Source organism: Penicillium brevicompactum (assembly GCF_028827555.1).
Source record: "Penicillium brevicompactum strain IBT 35665 chromosome Unknown utg000003l_segment0_segment0, whole genome shotgun sequence".
In the NCBI taxonomy this organism is placed as follows: Eukaryota; Fungi; Ascomycota; class Eurotiomycetes; order Eurotiales; family Aspergillaceae; genus Penicillium; species Penicillium brevicompactum.
In genome coordinates, this window is record NW_026623206.1 from 218,912 (window position 1) to 231,316 (window position 12,405).

The 12,405-nt window shown below is 49.8% G+C and overlaps 5 protein-coding genes across 5 annotated transcripts; 2 read left to right on the forward strand and 3 right to left on the reverse strand.

Moving 5' to 3' along the window:
* Positions 1 to 556: 556 nt before the first annotated feature.
* On the forward strand, positions 557 to 1,910 carry N7506_003963 (putative endo-arabinanase; the record flags this gene model as incomplete). The annotated part of the gene is made up of 2 exons (XM_056953258.1): positions 557 to 1,404; positions 1,454 to 1,910. The coding sequence occupies 2 exons, from the start codon at positions 557 to 559 to the stop codon at positions 1,908 to 1,910; spliced, it is 1,305 nt and encodes a 434-aa protein (XP_056812147.1).
* Positions 1,911 to 2,549: 639 nt separating this feature from the next.
* On the reverse strand, positions 2,550 to 5,221 carry N7506_003964 (kinase-like protein; the record flags this gene model as incomplete). The annotated part of the gene is made up of 5 exons (XM_056953259.1): positions 2,550 to 3,802; positions 3,865 to 4,030; positions 4,084 to 4,457; positions 4,532 to 4,872; positions 4,929 to 5,221. 5 exons carry the CDS (start codon positions 5,219 to 5,221, stop codon positions 2,550 to 2,552), a joined length of 2,427 nt encoding a protein of 808 aa, XP_056812148.1.
* Positions 5,222 to 5,728: 507 nt separating this feature from the next.
* On the forward strand, positions 5,729 to 6,427 carry N7506_003965 (uncharacterized protein; the record flags this gene model as incomplete). Its single annotated transcript, XM_056953260.1, has 2 exons — positions 5,729 to 5,871; positions 5,965 to 6,427. The coding sequence occupies 2 exons, from the start codon at positions 5,729 to 5,731 to the stop codon at positions 6,425 to 6,427; spliced, it is 606 nt and encodes a 201-aa protein (XP_056812149.1).
* Positions 6,428 to 7,150: 723 nt separating this feature from the next.
* N7506_003966 (uncharacterized protein) lies at positions 7,151 to 9,138 on the reverse strand (the record flags this gene model as incomplete). The annotated part of the gene is made up of 3 exons (XM_056953261.1): positions 7,151 to 7,202; positions 7,252 to 9,038; positions 9,100 to 9,138. The coding sequence occupies 3 exons, from the start codon at positions 9,136 to 9,138 to the stop codon at positions 7,151 to 7,153; spliced, it is 1,878 nt and encodes a 625-aa protein (XP_056812150.1).
* A 949-nt stretch (positions 9,139 to 10,087) lies between these two features.
* On the reverse strand, positions 10,088 to 12,135 carry N7506_003967 (F-box/WD repeat-containing protein; the record flags this gene model as incomplete). The annotated part of the gene is made up of 2 exons (XM_056953262.1): positions 10,088 to 11,221; positions 11,251 to 12,135. 2 exons carry the CDS (start codon positions 12,133 to 12,135, stop codon positions 10,088 to 10,090), a joined length of 2,019 nt encoding a protein of 672 aa, XP_056812151.1.
* Positions 12,136 to 12,405: the final 270 nt, after the last annotated feature.

Sequence of the window (12,405 nt, forward strand, 5' to 3'; positions counted from 1 at the left end):
CACATTCCACGAAGCCAATTGGCCCGTGTGGATGATCGACAGGAACTGCAACCAACCTTCGGACTCACTAACAACCTGACATCCCTTGCTTTGTGTCAAACCAATCGGTGCTGCAGCTGCCATTCTGTGTGACTGTCTCATCAATTTGTCCAATCTACAATCGCCATGCGGTAGATTCGTCGCGAAGTTCTTCCGCGTTGAGCCACGCCAAGGAGACAACCCATCGGTGCATCCTGCAGACCGTTGTTTGTCCACTGTGAGCATTCCACGCCTTGCAGGCATGCTCTACTGTGGACCTGGGCCAGCCAGTAGACCTTGTTGCGTCCTTGTCCCCCTCTCCACCCCTCGGCGTGTCCCGCAACGCCAACTCCACCTTACCAGGGTGGCAACGCCGTGCGTCGACCGAAAACGATGAGCGCCTGGATCCCTCACAAGGATGATCGCCAGGGCCGGTCACTTATCAAGGCCGGCGATGCCGCCCTCTGGCCCCGACAATTTTCAACGGTGGTCTTGGCGGCATCTGTGGCATCAACGAATACCCCGACGCTGGATCAAGATGCTTTCACTTCTTGCCTTGGTAGGTTTCTTCTCCGCCGGGCTCGGTGTGAGTGTTTCGCAGAGAGATCAAAACTTTGCAACCGGTCGTAAGTTGCAAGATCTTGGAAATGATCAAGAAACAAGCCGTTTCCCTCCCACCCGCCAGACACAGCAAAACACTCATGATCCTACCATTCTGCGTGTGGGAGACGAGTACTATCTTTACCATGTCGGAGAACATTTGTTCATCCATACCGCGCCCAGTATGGCCGGTCCATGGGAGTATGTTGGCAACGTTCTAGATGCCAATAGTGTGATTCCGAAGGGTGATCGTGCGGCGCCTTGGGCCCCGACAATCATTGCGGTGGATGACACATACTATTGCTATTACAGTGTTAGCAAGGCAGGATGTCGTGACAGTGCTGTCGGCGTCGCCACGTCCAGCTCCCCGGGCCCAGGCAACTGGTACGACCACGGCGCCATCATTGAGACAGGCACCGGTAACGGATCAGACATATATCCCTACACCGTATCGAACGCTATCGACCCCAGCACATTGGTAACGCCCGATGGTCAAGCTTATCTGACATTTGGGAGCTACTGGAATGGAATCTTCCAAATCCCTCTCGGCAATGACCTCATTTCCCCGGCCAGTACCACGGAACCCGATGCCCGCCAACTGGCGTGGGAGCCGGAGTCTCTCGGCTTGCCGAACCGTATGGCCAACACCATCTGTGGTGACCCCACCGGCCCCCACGCTATTGAGGGTGCCTTTATTTCATATAATGATGGATGGTACTATCTCTGGTACAGCCACGGTTTCTGCTGCAACCTGAAGGCAGACAATCTGCCGCCCGCTGGACAAGAGTATGTATTGATGTTGTTGTCCCGTAAATTCTAAACTAATTCGATCTAGATACTCTATTCGCGTCGGGCGTTCTAACAGCCCTCGTGGCCCGTTCACTGATAAGTCCGGTACCGACCTTGTCAAAGGTGGCGGTGAAATTGTCTATGGCTCCAACGGCGACACATATGCCCCCGGTGGGCAGGGTGTTCTCCGCGATGGCGAGACTGACGTTCTATACTATCACTACCGTGAGACCGCCCGTTCTAAAGACCCGATTCGCTCAAATACTGACTTTATCAAAGTGAACAAGACAGTCGGAATTGATTTCCCGGTAAGCTTTCCCTCGGTTGGTAGGCTTGCGGACCGCGATCATCGTGGTTTCGGCACCCCTGTCGATCCTCCTTCATTCCCCCTCACACCACTTGCGTGGACGCCACAAAGCTCTGAGCTAACATACCTACAGGATGCTCTCCTTGGATTCAACCCTCTTAGTTATGTTGACGGATGGCCTGTCGCCCAAGCCTAATCCCCCTGCGTCATATTCTTTCCCTATCCCCACGCGCTACTTCCTGTCTATTGGCACTCCTTTTCAAGTTCCTTTCACCCTGTTTCTTTGCAGGGGAAGGATCTCGGATTCTACACATTTTTGGCTTTGGCCCATCGCCTCATTGCTGCTGTGAGATCGGCTTTTCTGCTCTGCTTATCTGGAGCTTCGTTGCTTATATGCGTATCTCGATTCATACATCCATTTTCCCTCATATTGCATTGTGGGGCGTACGGTGTCAGGACTTACTGCGCAGGTTGAGTTTTCACTGTTCGTACATTCAAATGTCGCTTTGCTGTGATTTACCTACCAAAAATATACATATCTTTGTGGATCAAATTCTGTCACCCTATCGATGTCCTGCATATCAACCATTTTAATCTACATCGAGAGACTACGTATCTGCCCAGCAGATTCAAAACCAATCTCAGAGGTCCAGAGGTCCAGAGGTTTTTTGTGCTAGCTCATCAAGACCGTTGTATTCCAAAACTCAAACAATGGATATCCATGGATGGCAAACTTCAAAGCAAAAAACCCAACGAAAAGAGCAAACAAACATAAAACAGCAATACAAAGGAAATCTCAAATTCAAGCCACAGCTTTCCCACCGATTGAAAACATCTAGGATCTTCGGAATCGCTTCCATGGCCGCCAAAGCGGACTCAACAGCGTTGCCCACCAGGAGCGCTTTCTCTCAACCTCAACCTGCTGCACCTCGAGATCCTCTGATGCCCCAGAGCTTAGTTCGTTTGCTTTGGGCAGCGAATTATCGATGGTTTCTGGGGCTTTGCTAGCCGGTGGGGTCTGATCTTGGTGTTCTGACACCTCCAGCCCATCTTCTGCCAGTCGGAACTTCGGTGCATCATCGCCTCGAGAAGCTAGCTCTGAAAGCACAGAACCCTGCTCGGTCTGGCTGTCCGGAAGAGATTTTGACTGCCCTGGACTAGAGCAGGACTCCTTGGGGCTACCAGAACTCGTCGATGGGGAATTTTCATTGCTCTCATGGCTTTCCACCGGATCAGGTGTCATTTCCATGGGTTGCAGGCCCACCTGGCTAGCCAAAAGAGTAGCTTGCGTCAAATCAAACCCAGACGGCCCAAGGCTGCTGGGTGCACTTTCTGCTTTTTCTAGAGTCGGGAGAGTAGGGGTCCCTTGCGATGCTAGAAGCGTGCCCTCCACTCGTGTCTGTTTCTGTTGGCATTCCAATGGATTTTCTCCTGCCTGCTGCTCTGTCTGTGGAGGATCACATTCGCACTTCGGGTTTGGTGTTTCAGACTGCTGCAATTCGCCAACTTCCAAATTCTGTGGTTCCTGGAGAGGCTCCTTGGGGCAAGCAGAGTCGTTTGGGGGAGGTTTCGGTAAGTCGCGACGAATGAATTCCAGCATTCTCTCTACCTCTTCAGGGCTAATATGAATTCTCGGGAATGGATGAGCGGATGGGAGCTCGGAAGCCTGCTCTTTTGCATGTTTTCTCATCGTTTTAACCCACCTTTGCCTCCCCTCATGCCAATCCTTTTCAGACGCTTCATCAGACACTCTTTTCCATTCCTCTGGTTCTGCTTCTCTTCGTTCATCGGACCAGCCTTCTTCCTCTAAACGATTCCAGGCACTCTTTTTTGAGGTCGATTCCGAGTCCGAGTCCGAGTCGTCTTTATGGAATAGTCCATACCAGAAAACAGCGTCATTCTCTGCTGTTTCCCAGTGAGTCTGCAGCTCTTCAACCATGAGCATTGCTTCCCTCAAGGAGATCCGATTGGATGGCAACCAGCGCATGAGTGCTTTGATGATAAGAACGAGACGATCAGTAGCTGTGTCAAGACCGGTTTTTACGAAGTCGATGGCAGTGGTGCCCTCAAGCCAGGGCCGTGGATATTCTAACGAATATATTAGCGTCCAATTCAATCATTAAGTATCTCAGCCTCTGCGAAAGTCTCACCTTCCTCTGTGATCAAACGAGCTCCGTGCTTTAATCGCAGTTCCTCGAGATTTGGCAGCCACTCCTCTGGTATATCTTCCACAAACCATCTCATACTGTAGGCTATCTCATACATCCCTCTTCCTTGTTGGAGAAACCAGTGTTCCTCTAAGCTTAGCCATTTGATCTTGAAAATGAAAGTCAGAAAATCATGTCAAGTATGTGGGTGTTTCAGCCTACCAAGTAACCGATAGACCAAAGGTCAACTCTGTAGTCAAACTTTTCCGTCAAAATTCCTTCTGGGGCTTTCATCATTCGTGGTTGCATGAGAACTTCTGGCTCTTTGCCGTGGAAAAAGCTCTGGCCAAAGTCATACAGACGGATATCGAGTGTGCGATGTCGCATGTCAATAGGGCCGCCTTCGAAATTAAGTGAAAACAATCCTGGCCACTTTGCTGATCCATACATCAAAGGCGGTACTCCTTCCGCGCGGGGTTTTCCGTCAACGCTTAAGACACGTTCCTCTTGTGGGATTCCAACAAAGTCGTCGGTCAGGTCACCATTCTGGAGGAAGCCGTCAGGAAGGCAGAATGCTATATTTCCCGCTTGGATATCTGATATATTGTTAGTACACTGGCTCATCCGCATACGAAGAGTTCTGTCTAGACACAAGACCATTATTTCTCACCTCCGTGGGCCATTCCAGCCTCATGAATAAAGCTGACAGCTTCCATCACTTGGTGCATCATATCCGCGATGTTCCCAACGTTGTACATGGCGAGCTTTTTAGTGTAGCGATGTTTTTCGTGTTCCCTCATAAAACGGTCGAGGCTGGGCCCAAGAAATTCCGATACCAAGCAGTGGTGAGATCCATTTGGACCTTCGTGGACAAACGAATCCAGCATCGTGGCGATATAGTACTGGGAGAGGTTTCCGCTAGCTTTCTTGTTCAGATGCTCGTAGCTTCGTATCTCTATGGGATCAGTCACGTCCGAAACCATGATTTTCAAAGCGACACGTCTACACTGGCTGTCCAGGCATGGTATGTTAGATGTGAAAGCCAATCCCAGCAACAAGAAACTTACTCCTTGTCCCAGGCAAGCCAGACTGTAGAGTACCCACCAAAGCCCAGTTTGTTAACAATGGTATAACGTCCGTCTTTAAATGTATCTCCAACAAGCACTGGATGATAGCCACCAGGACGATATCTGTCGAGTTTCTCCTCAGACGTGATGATCGGAGAGCACATGATGAGGTCCCTTCTCCACTGAGACAACGATGATTCATCCTCGTCTAATGTGCCCATGATGTCCGGTGAATAAATGATTGGGGGCGGCACATGGCCTGATGTGCTTTCTGGTGGGATGCTCTCTGACATGATGTAGGATGTTGAAACTTCAGATCGATGAGGGATGAGATGAGAAACGAGATATGAGATATGAGACTTGGAATGTAGAAGGGGGAGTGTGAATAAAATAAGCAGAGTCTCTCTTTGTCTGGTCTCGCAATATTGATTCCTGACTTGGCACTGGGACTCCATGACTATTTTTGGGTTCTTTGTTTACTGAAGACGCTTTCAAAGGGCAGTGCTATATGCTTCTTTGCGGGTATGCATTGATGTGCAAAGAAAATATACTTCACAGACATCTAAACTTGTCGCATCCATTAAGGTGTTTCATGCTGAGGGGAGGGTTTGTTCTTTTTTTTTTCTCTCTCTCTATTTTGAGAAAATTGAAACGAGTCATCTACTTGGACGTGAGCAATCACTGTCTATATAATCCACGCATTCTTAGGCCTGCAAGATGTAAATTAAATCACTCAGATATAATTTTCCTCCCAAGATTACAATACTCAGATCACACAACCTTCAAGGTTCGTTTTCGCAATGTCTGTTCAGGTGGAATTCAACGAAGGAAAGTATAGCCTTGACCAGATATACCGGAACCAGCTCGAGGCTTGGGCTAATGCAAACCCATCTACAACGGATATATATGACACACCAATTCATTTCGACCATGCCTTTGTTCTGTAAGTTGGCAGGGTTCCAGGGTTTTCTCTATCGCATCATACAATTCCAACCTTGGAAGGTTCTACCCGTGAACGTGGCTAACATAACTGTAGCAATGGCTTACATGTAACTACATCTTGGATGGATCCTAACGAAGAGCCTCATGCCACGGTTAAAATGACCAACCATGAGCTCAGGGCACAGAATACTCATTATACTCTGCACTGGCGACGTTCTGGGGATTCCAAATACTTACTATTCACAGTTGATAAGTTCGGAGAGGTTGAGGAAGAAAGGAAGTCCCGCCTTGCAACGCAGAAAGCCCTTTTCAGACTGGGGCGCATCAAGAAGGATCCAAAAGAAGACTATGATGAAGCAGCCGCATTCGCGGAAGCAGCTGTATATGTTTTGGCACAAGACGCAAAAAAGTTGAATCGACCACACACAGATGCTGCCGGATTCACCACTCTACCGCCCAACCCGAGGGTCCAACTTGCGACTATTCGAAAGAATATCACGGTGTCCGAAAGGAATGTACTCCGTGATCCTCTGCCCCCTGCCCCACGCTCTGACTAAACCACATTCTTGTCAAATGGAAAAACCAAAGAATTATTTTGGCCTGTTGTCAACGATTGAAGAAGAGCTGTCACCGGCGTGAGGTCTCTCCATAAGGCGAGACTGCTCTGAGTTAAAGCGGTCTGGGCATCAGAAGCTCTCAAGGTAGGTACGACGAAATGTTGAGTGATAACCTTTCCTCCAGGGCTCTTCGATTCATGCCCCAGAACGGAATGTTATCCTACCTAGGTACTCGAGCGCTAGCTCTTGTTGCTCGGGTGAATGTGTGTGGACTTGGGTCGATTTTATTACTGCCATCATCAAAGGTCCCACGGACCATGAACCCAAGGAGTATCAATGGATGTATCAAGGTTGTGGATGAATACTACTCATCTGTCACGAAGTAAGCCATTTAAGCCTGTTCCTAATGCTTGTTGGGGGTTGAATATAACCTTGGAACGTTCGGGGTTGGTATATATTTGCTCCAATCCATGGATTTTGCAATGAGCCTCCAGGCTGTAATTAACTATCGGCCTAGTATTCGAAAATTGTGGGCAACCATCATATGATTATGGGCAAAGCCCATTTGAGCTAGCTAGCAACTAAATGCCCAGGTGACCATGTAGCAATACCGATAGCTTCGTTCCGGCACAGCTCTACCGAGCTGGACCTTGAAGTCTGTGGGAGTATTTGAGCCACCGAACAAATGATCACTTGGTCACGTCTGTAGGTAGAATCTTCCAATCAGCTCGAATATGCCAGTGTCTCTCGGTCATCATCTTGAAGCCGCGCATATCTGTGGAAAGTTAGTCGTTATCCAGGTAAAATGATATAAGTCGACATACTCCAAGAGAAGACGGAACATGTAGACCTCCATGTCTGATTCTCTGAGAGACGTTTTCGCCCAGCTTCTCCCCTCGGCTGCGATATTTTGTGCTATGGCACCTCCCGTGGGATCTTCTTCAAAGTATCGAATCAGCTCGAGTATTTCTTCGGCATCCTTATTCAGAGGGACATAATGCACCCAAGGAATTAATATGTCTTGGTGCCATTCACGAAAGATAGAAAGTTTGAAAGGTAAACTTTTGCTGTTCATGAAAGAGTAAAACCTCCCGCTGTAGGCCCAGCCATCCATGTCAAGCAGATAGCGATAATTCCATGCCTTACTTGGTTCCTCGACTTCAGCTTCGCCGCCAAAGAATTGAATCTGTGAATCGCAGTTGTTTTCACAATGGCTTATGGTCGTGAACTTAAGATCGAAAAATTCATCATACTCGCCCGTTCGAGTTGCCCTAGTCTGCCAGGCACTTTGGGGAGCTTTGAAACCACGATCCTGGGCCGTTGACTCATTTATCTGTTGAAGAACATATTGTGCTGAATTTGGGCGTGTCAGATTCCCGATGACCCGTTGACGCAAAGTGTTTCGCCATGTGTCCTCATTGGTGTGGCCTCCAGTGTTCCCACCTCTCCAGTACAGCTGGTGTGTTTTATCATCCCATTCAAAGTCAGTCGATTCATCAAAAGCAGCCATTTTCTCAAAATACCAGGGTGATGGCACTGGAATATCTTGGAATGAAGAGGGCTTTGATGTTGAAAACACAGGCGTCAGGTCATTTGTAAGCTTGAGCGTGTGAGGGCTCTCAAAGAAGCCTAGACGATACTGCAACGAAGGACTCCTGCAAACGTCACTGAAAGCCGTTTGATTAAAGATAAATCCAAGTGGCTCGGTTGCGTACGAAGCAGTGTCATCTACTGCATTCCCATTGAGGTGACGTGAAGGCGAATCTTGGGGACAAGATAAAGTGGATGAAGCCCAATTATTCTGAAACTGCAGAGATCTGTATCGAGTTTCTGACACTGGCGGCGGCTCGTCAAGAAAGGGATATGAAACGGTGTAGTTATCGCCCGGGCTAAAGACTCGGGATAGACGAGCGTGAGCTTCTCTGCCAAGGGTAACTCTCTGGCTCAACTCCTCATGTGGGACGACAACGCGCGGCTCATCATGCTCATTGAATGCCAAGTCCATATCAGGCAGCCACTTGGCAAAAGATTTAAGAATGCTCATGGTCCCAACACGCTGATATAGCTGTGTGGAACTCGCGCAAAAGGGTCGCCCATTTCGTATGGAGATACTCATGAAGCCATTATCACTGTTCCCCAAGTCTTCTCGGGTTCGCGTGCGAAAGACACTGGGTTCCAGGCCCCAAAAAGGGAGTAGCGCATGGTAGATGACATCAAACTCGTCGATCAAGACAGTTTCTCTTTCCGTTGCGAACTTGTACCAATGATCAAAGCCAGGAGGCGGCGGCATCTTGTAGCGACGCTTATATTCCCGCACCGCCTGACGAAGTGTCTTAGATTGCCGATTGAGGGTTTCGTTGAACGCGCTCTGGGCATTTCGTGTGAGTTGTAAAACTGGGTGATCAGAGGATGTTTTATCATATGTCGCTGTGTGCGAGTACGGCATCACAGGCGAGGGAGAAATGTACAACATGACCACCGTCAACACCAGAGCCGTGGACAGTGTGAGGATCCATGGCTTCTTGGCACGGGAATAGTAGCCTCGCCCTTTGTATGTCTCATCGAGCAATTGGTAGCGCCATTTGTGTTCTGATGGGGCCACCATGCTTAGCTATTGGCATTGTTATGACCTTTCCGGACTGATGGCCTAAGAGACAACTTTCAAAACTCACCAACGAGACACGGAGGTGATGCAGAATTAATAAAATCATCTATTGGAGACACCCCGGTGGTTCAGGGTGCACAGAAAGGAGAGTCGAATTCCCAGGCATGGGATTGTGAGGACTTGGCTGGAAGACAACCCTTGAGAGGGAACGGGCCTTGGAGTAACGGAGTAAGAATAGCAGAGGAACCGGTAGATCTGCCTACTGCAGCCTCGGGGTATTGACGTGAGGCATCCAGGGGTACGAAGTAAAAGACAAACGGGTAGACCCGAATGAAAAGTTCAGGAATGTTTACGTAGATCAACACTTTGCCACTGTCTGACATTGTGAGCTGTAGATTGTTACTTTATTTGGCGATTTGTAGGGCTTAGAGCGGAGTTGAGTGTAGTCGTAGGCCATTCAAAACACAGAGATGTTTCTAAATCTAGACCGCTGTGGGGCTAGCCCCTGGAAACAAGGGCTTCCATTGTCCCACATTACGTGGACAACCCTCTCCCTGGGGTTCAAGGTTGACAGATAGCACCTGGGTAATACTCCGTACACGGATTATAGCTTTGAAAGGGTGAGTTGTCCAGCCCTATCCAGTCAGCTCTGAGACATCTTCCCAGTTCTGAAAGTGGGAGAATGTCTGCGAAGTCAAACACTGTGAATACTTTGCCGGCTGCCTACTTCGTCCAATGCATGGTGCTAAGAAAGAGATATTCATATCAAATCTCATTAACCTATGGTAGCTGTCATAGTACAAGAAAAGCAAAACATGTCCATACATGCCACCTCAAAACCGAAATCCCAGTTGCGCCAATGATGCCGTCAGTGACTCTAATCAAAGCCACTGTTCTCGAATGCGCCAGGGTATCCATCAATAATGCAATCAAAAAGGAAAGTGGAACCAGATTCCTGCGCCCCAGTCCTGAACAATACTAAAAACAAATTCCTCCCCAAATCATGCTTTTAGTAGACCAAAGTATGAAAGTCAAAGAAGAAAAAGAAAGCCAAACTAGGCTCTGAAGTCGTACATGCGGACTTGATAATCGTCACCACCGGTGATGAATCGGCTGTCACTGAGGCCAATGCAGTTGACTGCTGCGCTGTGCCCTTCGTACGTGTCTTGGCAGGTGGGGATGCGAGGATCCCAGATTTTGACCATGCGATCCATTCCACCAGAGGCGATGCGCAAAGTGTCGGCAGACAATCCCCAGATTCCCTCGAGGTGGCCGAAGAAGGTGCGCAAGCATCTTCCAGTGCTGGTCTCCCACAGTCGAATGGTGGCATCCAGGCCGCTGGTGATGATGTAGCGGGGAGGCTCCACGCGATTCTCGTGGCCCTCTGCTTGGTCGAAGGAGGAGCCAAAGGGAGAGGGCTGATGAGAAAGAGATTTGTGCTCGAGAGTGGGAGACAGGGCGCTGAGAAGACTGTCGCCGTGCTGTGAAGATGTACTGACATGGTCATTCTCGCAGTCGGCGAGATGATTCTCCAGTTCGATTTCGCGGGGCAGAGCCACGACCTGCTGCACCGAGCCAATGTGATTGTGGAAGACACGGAGACAAGTCTTGGTCGTGAGATCCCAAAGACGAGCGGCACCATCGTCGCAGGCGGTCAGTACCGTCTGTGAGGCTGAGTCAATCTTCACAGCATTCACCCCTGCAGGGTGAGGCAAAACAAAAGTGGATTTGTCCTTGAAGTTCCAGATCTTGACAGTATGGTCGACTGACGCGGATGCAAGGAGAGTGGAGTCAAAGTGAAGCGCGATGACCGCTTCGGCGTGGCCGTTGTACTTCGAAATACATTCGCCGGTGCGCCAGTTCCAGATGCGAATACTACGATCCAAGCTGCCAGTAATCAACTTCGTGTCGTCGAATTGGAGACATCGAACTCCAGCAGTGTGGCCCTTGAGTGTCCGCAGTTCTTCGCCAGTGTCAGTATCCCAGATCTTGACGGTGGCATCGTAAGACCCAGACATCAGAATGTTATCATCGAATTGCAAACACATGACACTGTCACGGTGCCCCTTGAATACCTTGACAGAGCAACGCTTGTGCTTCCAATTCATACCGACAACGAATCGGTCACGATAGACGTCTTTCCAAGGGCGATAACGCCGTTTGAAGTAACCTTCAACCTCATCCGAGTTCTGAGGGGGGTTGTGCAATGGCGCTTGACAAGGGCGACATCATCCTCCTCTTCCTCTTCCGCTTCGATCTTGCGTTTTCCATTGGATGCGGCAGGGACGGTCAAGCAAGACTCGGTGGCCGCAGTGTCAGCAGGTGCAACAGAGGGATCGTTGTTCCCCCAGTTACTGGCACGCAGTTCAATCTCACGCTTCGCCTCACGCAGGCGCTTGCGATCCAGAAGAGGAAGACCCCAACCACACTTGTTACACTTCCGGCGAATATGTTGCTCGCACATCCGGTGCCACACCACATCATCGTCCGAAAGAGCCTTCCAGCGCGGAGAGACCTGGGCAGCCCGGCACAACGAGGCCGTGTCGAGGTATCGCAGGATCTTGAAAGAGAGCTCTGGAGGCAAAGCAGCCAGGAAGTCAATTCGGATCAATTCACGGACGCTGGCAGAAATGTAGGACAGTTGGGGGAAGCAGCACTGTGCGAGAATTCCCTGCAGCATCAGCGTGCGCTGCTTGGCAGGGGCGGCGGAGAATAATGACCACACATGGGAAATGCCTTTCTGATCTTCCTGGGAGAGGCCATTCAATTCTGACTGCAGCTGGGACATTGATTGCTCGTCTGCTTGTCGCCTGCCGCACTTGGAGTCTGGCTGGTGGCGGTAGCAGTAACTGGCGTTGGCGATACGTGGTTCAGCAGGGTTTGACACCTGCGAGCGCAAAGGCGCATACTGCCTCGGCTGGTGTTTGGCGAGGAACGGCGCAACATTTTCGCGTGCTAATTCCTCCAGAGTCTGCGTATCGGCATCTTTGCGCGGGGTGTCGGACTGGGTGTCGGACTGGTTGTCGGACTGAGGATTGGCACTGGGCCCCGCATTCGAGATCAAGATTCGCCGTGAAGTCGAGGTTTCAGGTTGATCGGTCATTACGATGGGTGGCTGACGGTGGGGCGATGCAAGTGACGAGGAAGGCCGCTCCACAGTGTGGCAGTGACGATCGCGCCAGGTGTTGCAGCGCTGTATGGCCAGCTAAATCTCAGAGATTCAGAAACAAAGCCAAGAGTTGATATCGGAGATTCGCTGGGTTTTTTTCCTCCTCCCTTTTGTTGTCTTTCAGTTTGGTTGTCAAGAGTGTGGACGAGGGAGTCCAAGTCAAAGTGATATGTGAAAGTTGAGCCAGTATCGAGGATAAGTGGT